The sequence below is a fragment of the Sciurus vulgaris genome (genome assembly GCF_902686455.1).
Source record: "Sciurus vulgaris genome assembly, chromosome: 2".
Taxonomy (NCBI): domain Eukaryota; kingdom Metazoa; phylum Chordata; class Mammalia; order Rodentia; family Sciuridae; genus Sciurus; species Sciurus vulgaris.
Window position 1 is genome coordinate 161,264,901 of NC_136462.1, and position 17,751 is coordinate 161,282,651.

Here is a 17,751-nt window from a genome sequence, read left to right on the forward strand (position 1 = left end):
CTCCAGAAGGTATCATGGCTTGTGCATCTCCCCTGGTCCTGGTGGCATGGGCATTGCTGCTGAGCTTAGGGAATCCAAATTTACTCTACTAAAGACACATGGCTGGGTTGAAATTCCAGAGCCCACAGTGTACTTCAACAGGATCTGTCACTTATGAGAAGTGTGTTGCTGTTGGCATTTCTGGGGGATGCCCCGTGAAGCAGAACTGTAGAATGACAGCTTAGCTCCTTGGTCTCAAGGAGATTCTGCTCCTGTTCTTGGGCTGGACCCTACCCCTACTCCCAGGAAGAGACTACTGGAGGCCACCAGAGCTCCACCTTGGCTTGGAGAGGGTGGGCACTACTGGTTCTGGGAGATATCCCCAGATACCCATGTGTCACAGGGCATTTCCCTTACTTGTAGTCACGGGTCACAGTGAAACATCTCGAAGAAACCATAGAGAAGCTAAAAGGAGAACTTGAAAGCTCAGATCAGGTAAGTGGGGCTTCTGTTCTGAGTGTTGCTTTCTCTTGTCCTGAGTCTCTTTGAAAGTGACATTGCAGGGGCCATTTGAGTTATTTTTCTCTCATGGATCACTGGCTTTTCTCCTAAGCCAAGTGATGTTGAACTGTTTTGCCTTAATGAGAGGCCTTCATAATAACCTCAGAGTGGCCTGACGTAGCTGCGAATCTATGCAGTTGTCCAGCCCTGATCAATGGTGGCTTTGGTCTTAGCCTTCATAATCAAGGATGTGCCCAAGGGGGGTCCTGCTGCTCCTTCAAGCACCTCAGCAAGCCTTGTCCTTGGAAAATTGCCCGTGGTACCCTACTTTCAGGTGTATCTAAGATTGCCCTTTCCCCTGCTCCTAAGGTCAAAAACATGTCAGGACCCAGGAGTACTTGTGTCCAGGTAGTCTTCAGCAAAGAGTTCTCTGCCAGGGCTTGGTTTCTTATTAGCCTCGATTATTTGGTAGCTGATGGGCCTCAGGGGCCCTTGCTTATCTTAGAGCCAGCCAGACTGGGCACCCCTTACCCTACTCCCTGTGGCTAACGTTTCCTGCTGGCTGACTACTGGCTCTGACTTGTGTGCATGTGCATGTCCATCCAGATGAGGGAGCACACCTTATACCTAGAGGCAGAGCTAGAGAAGCACATGGCAAACTGCCAGCGCCGAGTGCCAAAACTACGCCAAGGAGGTGGCAGGGGTGAGTGTACCATTCCTCGGACTTTGGTCACAGCCCCTGTGTAGGCCCTGCCAGTCCCGTCTGGGTCCTACTGAAGAGCTCCTCCTAGCCCTGTGGGAGCTGCTCTCATCATCTTGAGCCTTGAAGTCTGTGCTGTCTGGTTTTGTCTTAAGCCCTGCTTATTCCTCACTGAAGGGTCAGATCTGAGGTGTCTGGGAGTAGGTCGCAAAAAAGCATCCCCCTGGGCAGGACAGGGGCAGATCTGCCTGGGCACAGCAGCAGGGGGGGCATGGGAATTCTCTGCCTGGCTTGCTGATTGATGTCATTTCCAGTGGGGAGTGGGTTTAAGTCTGATAACTGTTTTCCGACTGTTCAGAAGAGGAAAGCAAAAAATCGGTACCCTGAACCCTGGTTTAATCTCACCCTTGGGGCCTTTCTTTTTTAAATAAGCTATAAGGGCAAATGTCTAAGAAGGTTTGAGATAGGTGTGCAGTGAGCACCATCCTTTCTAAGTCTTCAAAAAGGAAATTATAGCTACGAGAAGCCGGCCTTGCTCTGTGATAATCACTAGTTTTGGGCAAATAGATGTTAGATTTTTGTTCAGCTGTTAATTCACTGGAATTGGTTTTCTCTTCTCTCCCTTTCCCCATCACCTGCCTGTTTCCCCAAGTTGAGGCAACTTTTATTAGAATCTCAGTCTCAGCTGGATACAGCCAAGAGTGATGCCCAGAAACAGAGAGATGAGCTCACCCTGGTAGGTGAACATGGTGTCCTGGTTGGGGAGCTAGACCTGTGGGGGCTCATGTGTGTGAGATGAATTTACCAGTCACTTTTTGACATCCACTCAAAAGATTCTGCAGCTTAGCAGGGGGGACACAAGGGCAGGAAGGCTCTGTGGGGCCTTTTTGAACATTTGCCTGAAATTCCGAGCTTGGCCTGTGACTGCTGGGACCAGGGTGCTGCACCCCACCTCCCTTCCCCTAGCAGCCTGGTCCCTTGCTCAAGGAAGTGGGGGATCTGGGAGTCTCTATACCTTGTAAGCCCATTTAGTCACTTAAAAGTATGGAGGATGTACCAACCCCTGGCCGGGGTTCCTCCTGGCTTGGTACTCATTGTGGTTCTTAGCAAGGCCTTGCCTCTTTGGGTTTCCTCACTTCAGCAATGGCTCAGTCAGGTGTGGGGGAGGGCCTGCTCCATACCTGGCCTAGTGGCAGGTTCTGGGTGCAGCGCTCAAGCCCCATTCAGAGGTGAGGAGCTGTGCTTTGCAGATGGCTGAGTTCTGCTTGGTTTACCAGTTTTCAGCCATGGTGTCTGATCCCATGTTCCAGCGGCTTGACTGGTTCAGCCCTTGCCTACATAGAAGCCACACCCTATCCAGTACCTAAAGTCTTTAGTTGTCAGCATTTAGCAATTGGGATATTGGGGGTTAAAATGTGCAACACTGACTTCTGAGAAGAAAGGAGGTCTGGTGTGTCAGGCTAGCATTCCCTGTAGCGTCCACAAAGCCCAGCAGGTGCTCCCAGCTCCCTGGGACCCATTTTGAGGTCACCAGGATCACCACACCAGAGGACACATGTCACCCAGTGTAAGTCTCCTCCTGAGTGCAAGACCAGTAATCTCAGCCATTGACTGAGCCAGGATGGAGTGACTGGCCTAGGGTATACAATCCATGCAGGGAGTGTGTGCAGAAGAAAAAAAACAAAACAAAACAAAACCCAGACTTTCTTACCATCCTTCAACTAAAGTTTGGCTTTTGCCTTTGGGGCCGTTGGGTAAGAAGGTTGTTGAGGTTGCTTGGAGCAGGGCCTCTTGACTAGAGCCTAAAGACCACTCATGTCCCCTAGAGAGCTCATGACTAGAATCTTTACCATGTTCCCTGAGTGACGCTGCCACCTTCAAATCAGAAGCTCAATGGTCTGGGACCTGGGGGGCTAGTGGATGTGCCATTTACCCTCATCCATAGAGCTGAGGAGAGAGGGTAGCTTATTAGGCAAGATGTCATCTTATAATCTCTAGAGCCCAGAAAGGGCTCTAGGCCATGGACTGCGTTCTTGAAGAAACCTAGGAAGGGTACAAGTGGAATTGTTGGCTGCCCGTCTGTTCCTTTTGAGCTCACTGCCTGTGTGGTCTATGTCCCTAATGGGTCATCTCACTCCCAGGGAGGATTACCCCCCAGTTTGTTTTGAAGCTGAGCACATGGGTCTCATTGACCCAGAGGCTTCTTGGTCTCAAGGCCTCTGTTTGGCTTAGACTGGGTGCTGTGGTCCTGCCCAGCGAACCTGTACGGTGTAGGGGCTCAAACAGATAGCAAACTGGTAGGGGCCTCAGCTACTAAGAGCAGTTTCGGTCCTCTGCATGGGAGTGTTTATGAGTTTGGGGGAGGTGAGTGTGTGACTGGCTGTGTATTTGCACAAACCCGCCCCTCCCTGTTTCAGGTCAGGCAGCAGTTGAGTGAGATGAAGAACCACGTAGAGGATGGTGACATAGCTGGGTTCCCAGCTGTCCCCCCAGGAGTCTCCCCAGCTGAGCAGGACCCTGTGAAGGTTAGGGTGGTGAGCGGGTCCTCAGATGTGTCACTAACAGTCCCAAGTGGAATGCAGGGTGAGCAGCCTTCATGTTGACTGACATGTTGGCTGCTCCCAGCCCTGCCCTGCATCCTCCCCACCCCTCCTCACCTGGATTAGGTGTACCCAGGACCCAAGAAAGATGCAGAGCAAAGGGCAGGTGACCAAGCAGAGAGGTGTTGGTAATGGGGTCGGGGCAGGGGGGCAGGGGTGGGGGATGGTTCTGAGACTAAAAGTGTGCCGGCCATGCTGAGATTGGGTTATTTCTGTGGCCACTGTAGGGAACTTGTCTCCTGTTGTGGGATATTACTAGCAAAATGTCTGCTCTACAGAGGGGTATTTATTATTTATGTGGTCCTGGAGATGTAACCCAGGGACTTAAAAGACTAGGCAAACACTGTCACTGAACTGCACCTCCAGCCCTCTTCAGAGTTTGGATGAAAGGAGCAGCCATTGACAGTCCTTGCCAATAGGCAGGGGCCTGTCACTGGGGTAGCCACTGTAGGGTTGTGCTTACCTAGTGGCTCTGAGGCATCTTTCTTGTCCTGTGGGTCCTTTAAAGGTTTCTGAGATTGCGGAGTTTCCCTCAGCATCCATTTAACCCGCCAGCTTCTGTACTGCAGCTGAGGTCCCATTTCCCCTCAGGAGTGTCAGGGATGACTCATCTGGACAGGGAAAGGCTGGGGGAGCCCTAGAAGCAGCTAAAAAGCAGGACCTGTAGTCTCAGTGTGCCCTAAAGCCCTGGGTCCCCAAAAGGGTCCTTCACCAGCTTCCCCAGTTATGTTTGTGGTATCTCCATACAGCTGAGAACACAGCTGGAGCGGACAGAAGCCACCCTGGAGGATGAGCAGACTCGGAGGCAGAAGCTCACGGCTGAGTTTGAGGAGGTCAGGCCTGCCTAGTGGCTCTCAGCCCCTATCAGCTTTCAGACTCTGAGTCTCTGGGGAACAAGCTGGTTGTGCTGGCCCTCCCCTGCTTTGCCTACCAGGTGTCTGGCTGGGCTGTTAGCACATGGGGGTTGAGGGAACAATGGGGCCCTGGCAGGTGGGCATGGGTGCCGAGGCTGTCTTGGGATCTGCTGGCTGGTCTTTGTCTTCAGGGGTTCCTGGCCAGTCTCCCTTGTCGGTCTGAGCCCAGGATCACTCAGGCTTGAGCTGTTGCACCACCAGGCTTGGGATGACCCTGGTCTCAGGCAGGCTTGATCACACTCAACTGCTGGAGTGTTGGTAAGTCCACTCACCCAGACTCACTGTTTTTTGATAAGGCCGAAACCACAGCATGTCGGTTACAAGAAGAGCTGGAGAAGCTCCGTGTTGCTTGCCCCCTGGAGTCTTCAGGAACTGCGGAGGCTGCACAGCTGAAGGTAAAGGATGGGGCTGGAGCCTTTGGCTGTGACCACTCTTGGCCTTGGAGAGGGGCCGAGGAAAGGGAGAGCAGACCGCAGGCTAGGAACTGGCTTCCCCTTGTTACACGTGGTGGGAGGAACCATGTCACATGGCAGCTACTCGTCAGTGTAGCCATTTAATGTAAGTTGTATAAAACTTGGAAGTCATGTTTTAGGTACTGGTAGGCATACATTGTGGCTGGCACATTTGACAATGCAGATTGTACCACTCCTGTTGTCCCATGCCAGGACGTAAGTGGGGCTGATGAAAGGTACCATCCACATAGACCATTCCTCCCAGCCAATACTGCCTGCGTCGGAGTGACAAGCAGACAGCTTCCTTGTGCTCCTGGAAAGCTCCAGTCCCTGGGGTGTTAGGACCCTGTGGGAATAGCTCAGGGTCTTACCCTGATGTCATGTGAGGGCTGATCCCCTCCAAACACTGTAACCCACAGGAGAGACTAGAAAAAGAGAAGAAGTTAACAAGTGACCTGGGGCGTGCTGCAACCAAACTGCAGGAGCTTTTGAAGACAACCCAGGAGCAGCTGGCAAAGGAGAAGGACACAGTGAAAAAGTTGCAAGAACAGCTGGAAAAAAACAGTAAGTGTTCCATCCATGTAGGGCCATAGGGCTAACTCCCAGCCCCTATGGCTTTGCCTATACCAGAGGTGGGCCCTGTCCCCCAGGAGGGTGGGTGGGAGTCAGCTGCTGGGTAGAGCTGAGCATGGTGCTGGGAGCCCCAGGGAAGCAGGACAAATGGGAGAAACAGAACTAAGGGGTGGCGGGGACAAAGACTTCTAACATGGACATTAGCCCACAGGGCCCAAGAGCCCAGGAAGCATGGTTCTCAGCAGAAACAGTCCCTTACCCTACTGCTGGCTCAGGTCCTCACTGCAGCCTGCTTGGGTCCCTTCCTAGTCCCCCTGCCTCGGGCCTGGCCCCTGCCTGCAGGACCAGGGTTTTTCACCCAGATTCAAGGACCTCACACTCCTGCATCCTGCATCCTCACTACCACCAACTCCTGGGCAGCCAGCCCCAGGAAGTCAGCTCTGGATCTCCAGACAAGTGGCTTGTGGGTGTCAGTCCAGGGAGGGGACTGCAGGTCCTGGCATGGCATGAGAGGTTATGCCTTGGCTCCTTGCCCAGCCTCTCTCTCACATGGCCACCTTTGTTTGCAGGAAGACGGCAGCAGTTCAAAGGAGGGCACCTCCGTCTGAGTCTCTACAAAAAGAAGTTACTGTTCAACTTACCAAAATGCCTTACACATTCCTTTTAAATAAATAAACCAACAACACAGCGATATCCAGGCCCAACTTCCAGTAGCTCCGAGAGAAGCCATTAGAGACGAGAGTCTCTTAGAACCACAGAAATAAATCTTCCAGACCCCCAGTCTGTACAAGAACATTTGTCACATTTGATAAACACTATTCCCTGGAGCAGTCCTGGACCACCTTGAGCCGACGCCAAAGCCCTCGTTGACTCTGACAGACTGGGGTGTGCCGGGAGGCCAGGGTGCTTAGGGATCTATGTCAATCAGTGCAATTGTCATGTCTTTTTTCAGTGGGGTTGGGGTCGGGAATTGGCTGGACCAGGTGGTGAGTTTTCAGAGGCTGTGGAGACTGGAGGGCCACAGCCCAGCCCAGTGAGGCAACAGCCCTTCACCCCTGGAAGTTGCCAAGCAGAACTGATGTGTGACCACCTGGATGTTAATGCCATTAAAACCAATGTGTTGCCCGGCGCTGCAGTCTCGTCTGGTCTTCTGGCTCCCTCATCTGACTTTGGCCGAAGAGGGACTGTTCTTGGGGTAAAGTATAAGCACAGTCTTGGTTTCTCTGCAAGCAGGGGACCACCAGCTGTGTAAAATGGGGATAAAACCGTTTCTGTGACCCCATTTCCTCCCAGGCTTTGGTGCTTGGTGGGCAGGTAAGGGAACAGTGCCTGACACTCAGTGGCTGGCTACTGTACTCCACCCTTGAGGACCCAGGGTTTCTAAGCAGGGTTGTGGGGTGGCCTGTTGTGGTATGAAGTAAGCTTTGTGAACAAACAAGGGTCTCCATGTGGATGAAGGTCCACATCCCAGGAGAGGTCTGGGGCTGAAGCAGCCCCTCCCACCTGTCCTCTGGTAGCTTTCACTGGCAGAAGCCAGCTTAGACCTCTGTGACCCTCAGACCAAAACAGATTGGTCCAGGGGAGCTTTGGTCCATGAAGTGTGGGGTTTCTTGACTGAGCAATAAATCTGGAATTTATATAAAATGTTACAGATCCTGAGTCATAGCAAGGCCTGAATTAAGCCAGGATGGGAAGGTAGGTCTGAGCAGGTCTAGCATCTTTGTGTCCAGTATCAGCCAGTCTTCTCAAGGGGCTGCTCTGGCCAAACACTAGTCCATGTTCATCTCCAAATCCTTTGGAGAGTATGATTGGCATAACTTGGATGGGGAACATCCTGGCACTTAGGATGGCAGATCCTATAAGACAGTGGTACAAAGGGAGGGCTGTGTTGGGAGAGGGTGAGGTCCACACTTCCGGGATCTGTATCTCATAGCCCCCTGCGGTGGTGGGTATGACTCATGGTGGCTGTCACAGGAACCTTGGGAAGTATGATGCACACATGTCCTTTTGCTTTTTTTAGTCAGCGCCTTCCCCCACCACACAGGACCCAGCTCAGGGAGCACCTGTGTGAGAACCACTTGAATGTTAATGGCCAAACTGGGGACAAGGTGCTGGAATCCTGGGTAGTCTCCCTGGAGAAGTGGGCTTAAGCTGGGGGAAGCATCCCTCAGGGGACAGTGGGTGCAGAGGGGAAGGTGAGGCTTTTCACCTTCAGGCACTAAGACCAAGGGGTCTGAATTAGGCAGGGCAGTAGGAGCCAAGAGTTTTTTAGCTAGTGGAGGGGGACACCTGTTCTAGGATTCTATGGAGGAAGGTGATGTGGAGAGGGGCCTGTGGGTCTTGAGATACTGACCAGGAGAATGAGGAAGAAAATGACCAACAAGAACACCTGAGGTCCACTCTCATCCAACTCACGGGAGCATTCAGTCTTCCTTGAGGTGAACTGAAACCCAGTGATGGTACTCACCGGTACTCACCTGGCAAGCTGCAGGCTGGTTCCAAACCATCTCTAACACTCCACAGTGCATCAGCAGTCTGAATGGGCCAGAGCAAGGCAGAAGAGTTCGTTTTCCTAAGGGTGCAGAACCCCATGAATAGCTGTGGCCCTATACATTTGTGCCCCAAATTGCATCTGCTTGCTATGTGCACTATGCATCTGAAGCAAGGACTCAGTCTCGAGGACAGGCTGTGGGTGAGGGGAGAGCAGGGACACCAGCAAGGCACTGGTGAGGAGTGATGGGGGCAGGGCCACATGACCAACACCCCCACAAATTCCTCATCAGAGCTTTCCTCAGGTTTGGGTCTATGCTCAGAGACCAAAAGAAATGCAGTTTCTCTTCTTTCAAATCCCATCCAATTCACTGAGCCAATACATTGAACAAGATTGCAACTGAATTCCAGTTATCAAACTGGAATTTTCCAAAGGAGTAGTGGGAACCAGGAGATCTGAATTTCTGTCCCAGTTTTGCCAGGCGGAAGTCTTACCCCACCCTTCCTCAAGGTCACTGGTTTGGGGCCCTGGTGAGTGGGTGTGGCACAGACCAGACCTGTGCCCTGTACCAGGACTCCCACTCAACTGCCACTCTGGGCCTGGGAGCCTGCATTTCCAATGAGCTTCCCTCCACCCCACCACACCAGCTACAGAAATGACAGCCCCCACACTGTAGATGCCCTCAAAGGCACTGGAATGGGAGACCTCAGGGAAAAAGATGCTGGGGTTATCATGCCACCTTGGGTTCAAAGAAGAAATGGCTTCTGGTCACCGCCCTACTCCCTCATCAGACACTGGCAGGCACCGTGTCTACCTGTGGGGAAGGAGGCAAGACAAAAAGGAGTGCAAAGTGTGGGCCCAGGGGGCTGGCCTGGGGAGTTCAGGAAGGTGCCCCTTAGGGACCTTCGCAGTTCAAACTCAGGGGCCCGTCATTTGCCCTCCTCACCTGCCCCAACAGTGGCACTTCCCAGGCCAGCAGTGGGAGCCCAAGTGTGTCAGGTGGCCTGCAGGGCCTTGCCTTAGCTGGGCAAGGTTCCACCACCATGCTGAAGGCAGAAGAAAACTGCTCAGGAAGACACCCAAGGCAGCAGCCCCTGGCAGACTGCTTGCAAAATAGGTTAACAGATGTCACAGCTGCCACCACCCTCCCCATGCTCTTTCAGTATTAGCATGCTACAGAGACCACGGGGGCCTGGTCCACAGGGCTCCCCATTTGAGGCTCCCTGACCTATGAAACTAGAAATGTAGCACTTTTGGGGCAGCAGTGGAGAACTGGCTTTTGCAGTTGTTTGGGATGAAGCTATTAACTGTGATGGCAGGAATCTTGGGTGGTTTCTAACAGAAAAAGCATGGCTCTCCCTGGGCTGGTGTCTCAAGGCCATGGCCTGGGCCTGGGGTTGCTGCTACCTACTTCCAGTACCAGAGCTGGAAGGGTGCTGAAAAAACAGCCAAAATCTTCCCCTTCAGAGTGAGGACACCCCAGAGTCACATGGTTCATAAACAGTGCCACCAGACTTGGGAACCCCGTCACAAAGACCACTGCTCTTTGATGATCTTACTCTGGTCACCTGCATGACACTCACTGGGATGCAGTAGGGAGGCAGGTCAAAGGACACTCCTCAGGCCTTGGAACTCAGTGCCTATGGGGCTACATTACATTTTGGAAACAGTGCTGGAAAGAAAGTGTGAATAGGTCCCAAGAAAAGGTGCTAACAGCACTAAGGGTGTAGCTCAGTGGTAGAGCACTTTTCTAGAACGTGCAAGGCCCTGGGGATGATGGCTAGCAGTGAGAAATCAACAAAACAAAACAAAAAGGTGCCAACAGAGAGTAATTTCTGTACTCTGACAGACACTGGTGACAGGACTGAACCTCATCTTTCAGTCAAAGAAAACTGGGCTCCACATGGAGCTCCTAACCCCACTCCTCCCACCACCATGAGAATTGTTTTTCAAGAAAATAAATCTGAGCTGGGCATGGTGGTGTACACCTGAGGTCTCAGCTATGTGGGAGGCTGAAGTAGGAGGGTTGCAGGTTGGAGACGAGCCTAGGCAACTTAGCAAGACCCTGTCTCAAAATAAAAAAATAAGAGGACTTAGGACATAGCTCAGTGGTATCTTTCCTTGGGTTCAATCCCCAGGACTGGAAAAAAAAAAAAAAAAAAAAGCCTAAAAGAGAAGAAATCTGACCTCATCTCTGCTCTGTTGACCAGTCTTTCTCTGTGCTTCTCCCAGATGGCTGCAGAAAAGGCCAAGGCAGCAGCTGGTGAAGCCAAGGTGAAAAAGCAGCTGGTGGCCCGGGAACAGGAGATTGCAGCTGTGCAGGCTCGCATGCAGGCCAGCTACCGTGAGCATGTGAAGGAGGTGCAGCAGCTGCAGGGCAAGGTATGGAAGAGGACAGGCCTAGTGTGAGGTCTGCCCAGGGCTGAGGATGCCTCCAGGGGCCAAGCCCATGGCATTTGGCTGAATGGTGCCAGGCAGCCCATTGTGTGTGCATTTTATGTTAATAACCAGAAAGGTGTAAAATGTATTTTAAAGAACACTTTTAAGAGCCTAGCTCAGTGACCAACAATGTGTTCCAGCTCTTAGGGGCCCACAGCAGACCAAGGTGTTAGCTTCCAGGTGAAACTGGAATAATGCTGTCTTCATCTTCTCCAGATATGGTTGGAAGGATTGTATAAAACAGTAGGCCCGAAACTCCACAGCTCCAGGATGGCACATCTTTGCGGGCCGCTCCCTATCCAGACTGGCCTTCCTTGTTAGAGCCTGATACTTATCTCCTGAAACCTGCCCTCTGCTTGATCCATGGCCACTGGGAGCATCTCAGAAGGTGCTAGGGAGGTCAGAGGGTCATAAATTAGTCTTTCTCTGGTAGTTTTGACTTGTAGCTGTATACTTTATCTCAGAAGAGTCAATCCATGTGACTTCAGAGGCAGACATGCATGGAGTGGCTCTTGGCCAGGGTGCTCAACTGGAATTCAGGCTGAGTGCTTGGGAGCAGTGAGGAGGAAGAGGGGTTTGTTGCTGGGGTTACACTTAGCTTCAAGCTTCTGATGCTGGAGCTATGTGGTTTTCAGGCCTTCTATTTTATAACATCTTCCCAACCTCCATATGGAGCAAATGGAGCCTCTGGGGTTTTTCTCTCTGTGAACTGTGACCTCACTCACCCTACTCCAGAAATGCATTCTCTTAATATGGCCAAGCAACACTCTTTGTCCTTGTCGATGCCTTTTCAGATCCGGACTCTTCAGGAGCAGCTGGAGAACGGTCCCAACACCCAACTGGCCCGCCTGCAGCAGGAGAACTCCATCCTGAGGGATGCCTTGAACCAGGCCACAAGCCAGGTGGAGAGCAAGTAAGTTGAGCATCCTGTTCAAATACTGCCAGGACACATTCCGAGGACTTTGGACTCCAGGTGGCTCTGCAGGTTGCTTGCAAAACTGTGGCAATGCACTCTAGTTTCTTACTGAATGTGGGGCTGGCCTAGCTGCCTGTGTGTTTCTACTCCCTCCCTGTGCCAGGCCGCATCCCAAACTTCATCTCTTGTGTGGGCTTTGAGCAGCTGAGTCTTCTGGCAGGTGGCCTGGTACCCCTTAGGTTGTGAAGATTTCAGCAGGAGTCAGGGTGCTCCATCCTGTAGGCTGGCCTTGCTAACATATGGTGTCCATGGAATTGAGTTCCCTCAGGCCCTGGCTGGTGCCAGCATCTTGCTTTCCTGGAAGAGTGAAATTTGCCCAGTGCCCATCTTCACAATATGCCTTATGGAGGGCTTCATAAAACTCCTGGTTGTTGCCCAGAGTATCAAGGTCAAGCTATTTTTCCAGGATGCAAGTTTGTTGGTGGTGTAGGGACCTTAGTCCTCCATTGGGAGTGCCCTCTCCCATTCTGACACCCTGGTACTGAGTACTGTTTCACAGCACACGGGCCCACTGTGCTAAAGTGCCACTGAGCACACGGTGAGTTGGTCAGCTCTGGAGGGGGCAGCTCTTCGCCTCTGCTGTTGAGTACAGCCATACTTTGTTCTGCTTCCCTGACTTGGGCCTGCAGTTTCAATAGGCCATCTCTCAAGAAACTCAGCGTACTGTCTGTCCATGCGCTCGTCTTGTCTTCTCTTGACTTGAAGTGTCCTTTAGGGACTTTATGGGGTTCTTTTCTCCCCAGAGCATCTCCTCCCACCAAGAGAGGACTGGCTAAGGCAGAGAGCACTGGCATCCTCATCCTGTAGCCAGGAGTCAGATGAAGAGAGCCTTAGTACAGGAGCTGGGCAGGGAGGGAAGTCTGGCCACAGGTCTTTCTGGTGGCTCTCCTAGAATGGAGGGAGGTCTAACAGCTGCACTTCCCCATGCCATCCTTCTGTCAAGGTTACCTCTGGGTGTGTGTACACATCTTCATCTCCTCCCTGACACATCAGTGCCTAGAGGTTTATTGACTGCCATTTCCTTAAAAGCCACAGTGGAAGAGGAGCATGGGGCTGAAGAACACGCTGGCTTCCCTGACACATAGAATCTGTTTTGGCTCGTTACTGGGAAATGCTCTAAAGCCTGAGGACTTGTCAACCTGGATTGGTGGCTGTGCCTCTCATCAGTCTGGAAGCCCTGCCTGGTGTGGGGTGCTCAACAGCAGCATGGGTTTTCCTAGACCCCAGCTCCTAGCTCCAAGGCAGTCCCAAGGGGCTGCCAGCCCGCCTCTCACTTCCACCCCGGGTTGCTTAAATATTGGCATTGTGAAGCACAGGAGCTGATGGCCTTACCAAGGACTCTGGTGCAAATATGAGGAAACCCAAGTCAGAAAGGTGGGACCCCACCTGTCAGCAGAGCAGAGCTGACTTCAATCAGGTTTGCAACCCTGCTTTCCCCTGTCTGTTGGTGTCTCACTGTCAATCCCTGCTTTGCAGTGGAGCAGGCCTCCAGCTGCCCTCCTTTCCTTTAATTGAGTTTCCTTCTGTAACTCCAGATGAACCACTTTGAAGTGCAGTGTTGAAGGGTCTGTTCACAAGTGCCTTGGGCTATGGCTGCGGATGGTTTTCCTGGTCCTGGCTATGGTTGTGTAGGCCAGTGAAGTGGGACACGTGGCCTCTGCAAGCTGCTGCTCTGCCCTGCAGGGAGCAAGTCATGTTTGCCTCATCTGCAGCTCATTTGCACCCAGGTCAGCAATGAGAAGATGTGTATGGCCTTTTTTCCCTGTGAATTTCCAGTAGATTCTGAGTTCTGTGGGAGACTTTAGCACATATCTTGCCCTTCGCACTCTCTGGTCCATATACTGTTTTGGTATAACTTCTTTGGCAAAACACAGCAACTTCACATGGTTGACAATGCAAAAGAGGCTTTAGTGATGTTTCAAGATGTGAGCACCTACTTTAAAAGAGCAGATATTCCAGAGGGAAGCATGGGCCACCAGTCCCTGTCACCCTTTTCTCAGGAACTTGTGACTGTCTTGCAGGCAGAATGCAGAGTTGGCAAAGCTCCGGCAGGAAGCTCAGCAAGGTCAGCAGGAACTGGTGGAGAAGTCAGAGGCCTCACGGCAGGAGGAGCAGCAGCGGAAGGCCCTGGAAGCCAAGGCAACTGCCTTTGAGAAGCAGGTCCTGCAGCTGCAGGTGAGTAGGGATGTCTCAGTGCCCCATTTACTGCCCATTGAGCCTGTCTTGCATATTGGGAATGGGCAGGGCTTGCAGCCACACCAAGTCATGCCTTTCCAGCCATGACTAACAGATGGAGATGAGATGTAGGCAGTGCTGGGTAGAGCTTGAACCCTCAACCCTAGCCTTATTAATTAGTAATAGCTAGCATTAAATGGATGCTTTCTATGTGCTAAGCTTTGTTCTGAGCATTTACAAACCCTGTAACCCATGAAGTAGGTATTGTTAGTGTTTGCATTTTACCTCGTGAGCACATTGAGGCACAGAAAAGTTAGTAACCATGTTCAGGACACAATAGAGGCAGAATTTGGACCCCGAGTCTAGCTCTATGTATACATTTATCCTTCCATATTTGCCGCCATTGTGATCTTGCAGCTGTGGAGAATCCAGTGAGCTAACTGGCTATAGACGCATCTTCCTGCTTTAAATCCAAGTGGGATTTTCTTCTTTCTTAGCCTTTGGATGTAGCTAAATCCGTTTTCCCAGGAGGGTGCCTTTTCTCTTTCAGAGAGAGGAAGACTTTCCCAAAGTGCACTGGGTATTATCTAGCATGTTTTCCTCAGCCTGGGGGCCTTGCTGCCCACTGGTCTGATGACTTCAGTGTTTCCACTGGCCTGTGTCAAGGAAGGTTGACTAGACTTGGGGCAGTCACCTTAGGCATGAGGAGCTTTGATGCCAAATTGTGTGGAGGTTGACTTGCTGGAAAACAAGGAAATCCTGGTGATCCTAGATGCTTTGGCTTTTTTTTTTCTTCCGTATCATTGAAACGAAGCCATGTGACTAGAATAGCCAGACATGAAATTCCAAGACTGATGTTTGAATTTATATGAGGTACTAAAAGACAACAACAACATAACAACATAACAAACACAGTTTGAATTTGGGTGGAATCATGATGGATGACGTCTTCGTATTTTCTGATTTTTGTGTAAAGCAAACCAGTGGGATCAGATTCTTGGGAGTGGGCCTGGCTACAGTTAAATTTTAAAGGCTCCCAGGTGGTTCTGGTACATCTGAGGATGAACTCTTCACTCCTGCACCCAGGTTTTCTGTCACATGTCACTCCTAGGACCCAGCCCAGGGTGGAAGCCTGGCCCTGGCAAGCCACCAACTGCAGATGTTACCCCTGTAGGTCTCTGGACTCTCATCCACAGCCTGTGGCTAGGCAGAGGAATCCATTTTTTCCAGTTTAACCCCACAGATTCTGTGCATGGTGGACAGGGATGTTGGGGTGTGTGGCATTGTCCCTCATGATATTGATAGTGAAGCCCCTGGTAGCAGCTACTGGGTTCAGATTTTAGCAAGTTATTTCAGAGCCTCAGTTTCCCTGTCTGTGCTATGGGCATTATAGTAGTCCCTATCTTGTAGAGTGGCCGTGGGAATGAACTGTGCTGATATACTCAGAGCCTAGTCCTAGAATGCTGCCTTTAGAAGAAAACAAGTTCAATTAATGTCCGAGTCCCATTTAGGAACTTTCTCAGACTAGAAGTTTAGGTTGTAGAAAGGGCCTGTTGTGCTAAAGTAAAATTGGGACTCTATTTTGTCATTCTCTCACCTGAAACCCCTTCACTGTGAGCCAACTCTTCAAGGACCAGGGTAAGGGTAGCCTCCTGTGCTGACCTTGGGAACAAAGCTTTAGCATCAGGGAGCAGATCCCTACCCTTGACCCTCCCCTTGGGTGGTTGATGAGACCCTATGTGGAGGAGAGTGCAAAGTGTCCTTTGAAAGTGCTGGTGTCATTTGTCCAGTGAATGAACTGAATTTTAGAAACTCAGGAAGCATTTTATACCAATCTCCAATGGCCATGGGACCAGCTTTTGAAATTGCTCAGTGTGATTGGCTGTGCTGACCACTTTCTCCTTCCAAAAAGAAATGTTGTCCTAAGATGTATCCACATGGTTTCCTTTGAAGATTCTCAGTTTTTGGTTCCAAAGGCAGGTGGGTTGTTTGCTTGTTGGTGGAACCATTATTCTAATACATGTCAATCATGGATGGACAAACATTCAGCTGGTCTCCCTACAACCTTTCCTTAAAGAAGAAAAAGAAAGGAAGAAGCTGCTGGTGGTTTTTCCATTGAAAAGTGTATCTGCCCTGACCATTGCAGTGACAGGTGCAGAGCTAAGGCTGTTGCAGCCCTGGGAAGGAGACTGGGTCCAGGAGAAAACATCTGGTCTGCTCCCTCGGGAGGGGGTGGCAATCATTCCTTCCTCTCCTTTCATCCCTTGGAGTTGGAATGGAACTGATCTCCTGCTGCATTCTAATGCAGAGACTATTGCTGGGCATATTCTTGGTGATGACTTTTCTGGATCCAGATCAACCTCTGCCTCCATGGCTCTTCAAAGCAATTAGCCTAGCACCATGTTGTGTAGCCATTGCCCTAAAAGAGAAAGAAATTGGGGTGGGCCACGAAGCATGATTTGGAGCCTCACTTGGGTCAGAGGCTCCAAGGTCACTCCTGGCCCTGTTCAAACTGAGCTTGTTAATTCTGTAGCCAGTGATCTGGTCCTTTGAAGAATTAGATTCTTTGAAGGGCTGGGCCCACCTCTCCTATTCCAGGAGCTCAATTCTGGGAACCCTTGACTTAGAATGTCCATTGGAGGTTTGATTGGGCCCACCAGAGGTTGAGAGCAGCCTGCCTGCCACTGAATGGGGAATTGGGTAAACATTGGACACCTTAAAACTGTGTGTGGTTCTTAAACAAGTATCTATCTAGTGATGTGGAAGTCTGTGAGATACCAGATTGAAAAATATGAAATTGCCATTTTTGTGGAGTAAAGACTGAATACTGGCAATTTTATGTGGTTCATTCTAATATTAAGTGAAAGAACTAAGAGAACTGCCATATAAATGATCCTAAGCGTGTGCCACATCCATCTGGATATAAATGCATATTGCTATAGGCAGGAGACTCCAGCCAACTGTCTACCTCTGGAGAAGGTGTCAAGGATCCCGTTGGGAAAACTCCTCATGTACTTTATTTGAATAATTATCTTTGGACTCTTGCAACAAGCATGTATTCACAAATCACTTCAGAAGATTAAAAAAATATTGAAACACACTACATCCCCCCAAAGTGGGAAATGCATGTAGGTCCCTGGCAGCTGCTTCTCTCATTGAAAGGATGCTGGCCAGGGTGAAATTTGGGCAAGTTCTTGTGCAGTTCTTTTGTTATACACAAGTCAGAGACCACACAGGGCTTTGATGAGGGCTGTGTCTTTTTCAACCTGAGAACTGATGAGGGCCAGGCCTCCTCCCCTCCTCATAGCCCTCTTTCTTCTGTTCTCTCCATGTTATCTCACAAGGAAAGTGAGGAAGCTCTGCAGAAGCGCCTGGATGAGGTCAGCCGGGAGCTGTGCCGCACACAGACCAGCCATGCCAGCCTCAGGGCAGATGCTGAAAAGGCCCAGGAGCAGCAGCAGCGGTTGGCAGGTGAGAGAGCAATGTTCCGATGGCCCCTGCTCCTGGTGGGTCCCAAGGAGTCTGCTTCCTGTCTTAGCCAGATTGCCAGGGCCATGCCTGTGTATCCCCTTCCTTCGCCCCCACAAAAGTTGAAGAGTCTGGAATTGTCAGTACTGGCTGGAGTTGCAGAGTCAAATTGGGAGCAGACTGCCCACTGGGCTTGGAGAGTAGGGCCTGCAAGGACTGGATATGGAGGATGGAGGCTGTGTAGGCCACAAGTGGGGTTGGGGGTCTGGGGACAGAGTGAGGGCCTGCAAAGGCTGGATACCCAGCAGGTGGGGCTGTGAGAGGTTGACTCTCATTTACTGTATTTCCTGAGCCACTGCTGTGGGCACTGGGCTGGCAGGAACAGTGAAGGACAGGTTCATCCAGCAGTGCCCTCTACACAGAGACTTCATCTGTGAAGGGACAGATGGTAAACATATTTGGCTTTCTGAGCCAGACAGTCTC

At 51.0% G+C, this 17,751-nt stretch overlaps 2 protein-coding genes across 2 annotated transcripts in view; both read left to right on the forward strand.

Annotated features, from left to right (window-relative positions):
• The window catches only part of RRBP1 (ribosome binding protein 1), a 66,186-nt gene extending 59,338 nt beyond the window's left edge, over positions 1–6,848 (forward strand). Inside the window, 10 exon segments of the mRNA XM_079129630.1 lie at positions 1–9; positions 403–474; positions 1,087–1,137; positions 1,139–1,183; positions 1,833–1,916; positions 3,598–3,705; positions 4,530–4,613; positions 4,991–5,089; positions 5,566–5,710; positions 6,289–6,848. Of these exon segments, the coding sequence (XP_078985756.1) occupies positions 1–9; positions 403–474; positions 1,087–1,137; positions 1,139–1,183; positions 1,833–1,916; positions 3,598–3,705; positions 4,530–4,613; positions 4,991–5,089; positions 5,566–5,710; positions 6,289–6,386 (795 nt within the window). The 3' untranslated portion in view covers positions 6,387–6,848.
• Positions 6,849–10,425: 3,577 nt separating this feature from the next.
• The window catches only part of LOC306655224 (ribosome-binding protein 1-like), a 28,456-nt gene continuing 21,130 nt past the window's right edge, over positions 10,426–17,751 (forward strand). The window contains exons 1-4 of the mRNA XM_079129623.1: positions 10,426–10,592; positions 11,444–11,562; positions 13,647–13,812; positions 17,145–17,271. Of these exons, the coding sequence (XP_078985749.1) occupies positions 10,443–10,592; positions 11,444–11,562; positions 13,647–13,812; positions 17,145–17,271 (562 nt within the window). The 5' untranslated portion in view covers positions 10,426–10,442. The remainder of the gene's footprint in view (positions 10,593–11,443; positions 11,563–13,646; positions 13,813–17,144; positions 17,272–17,751) is intronic.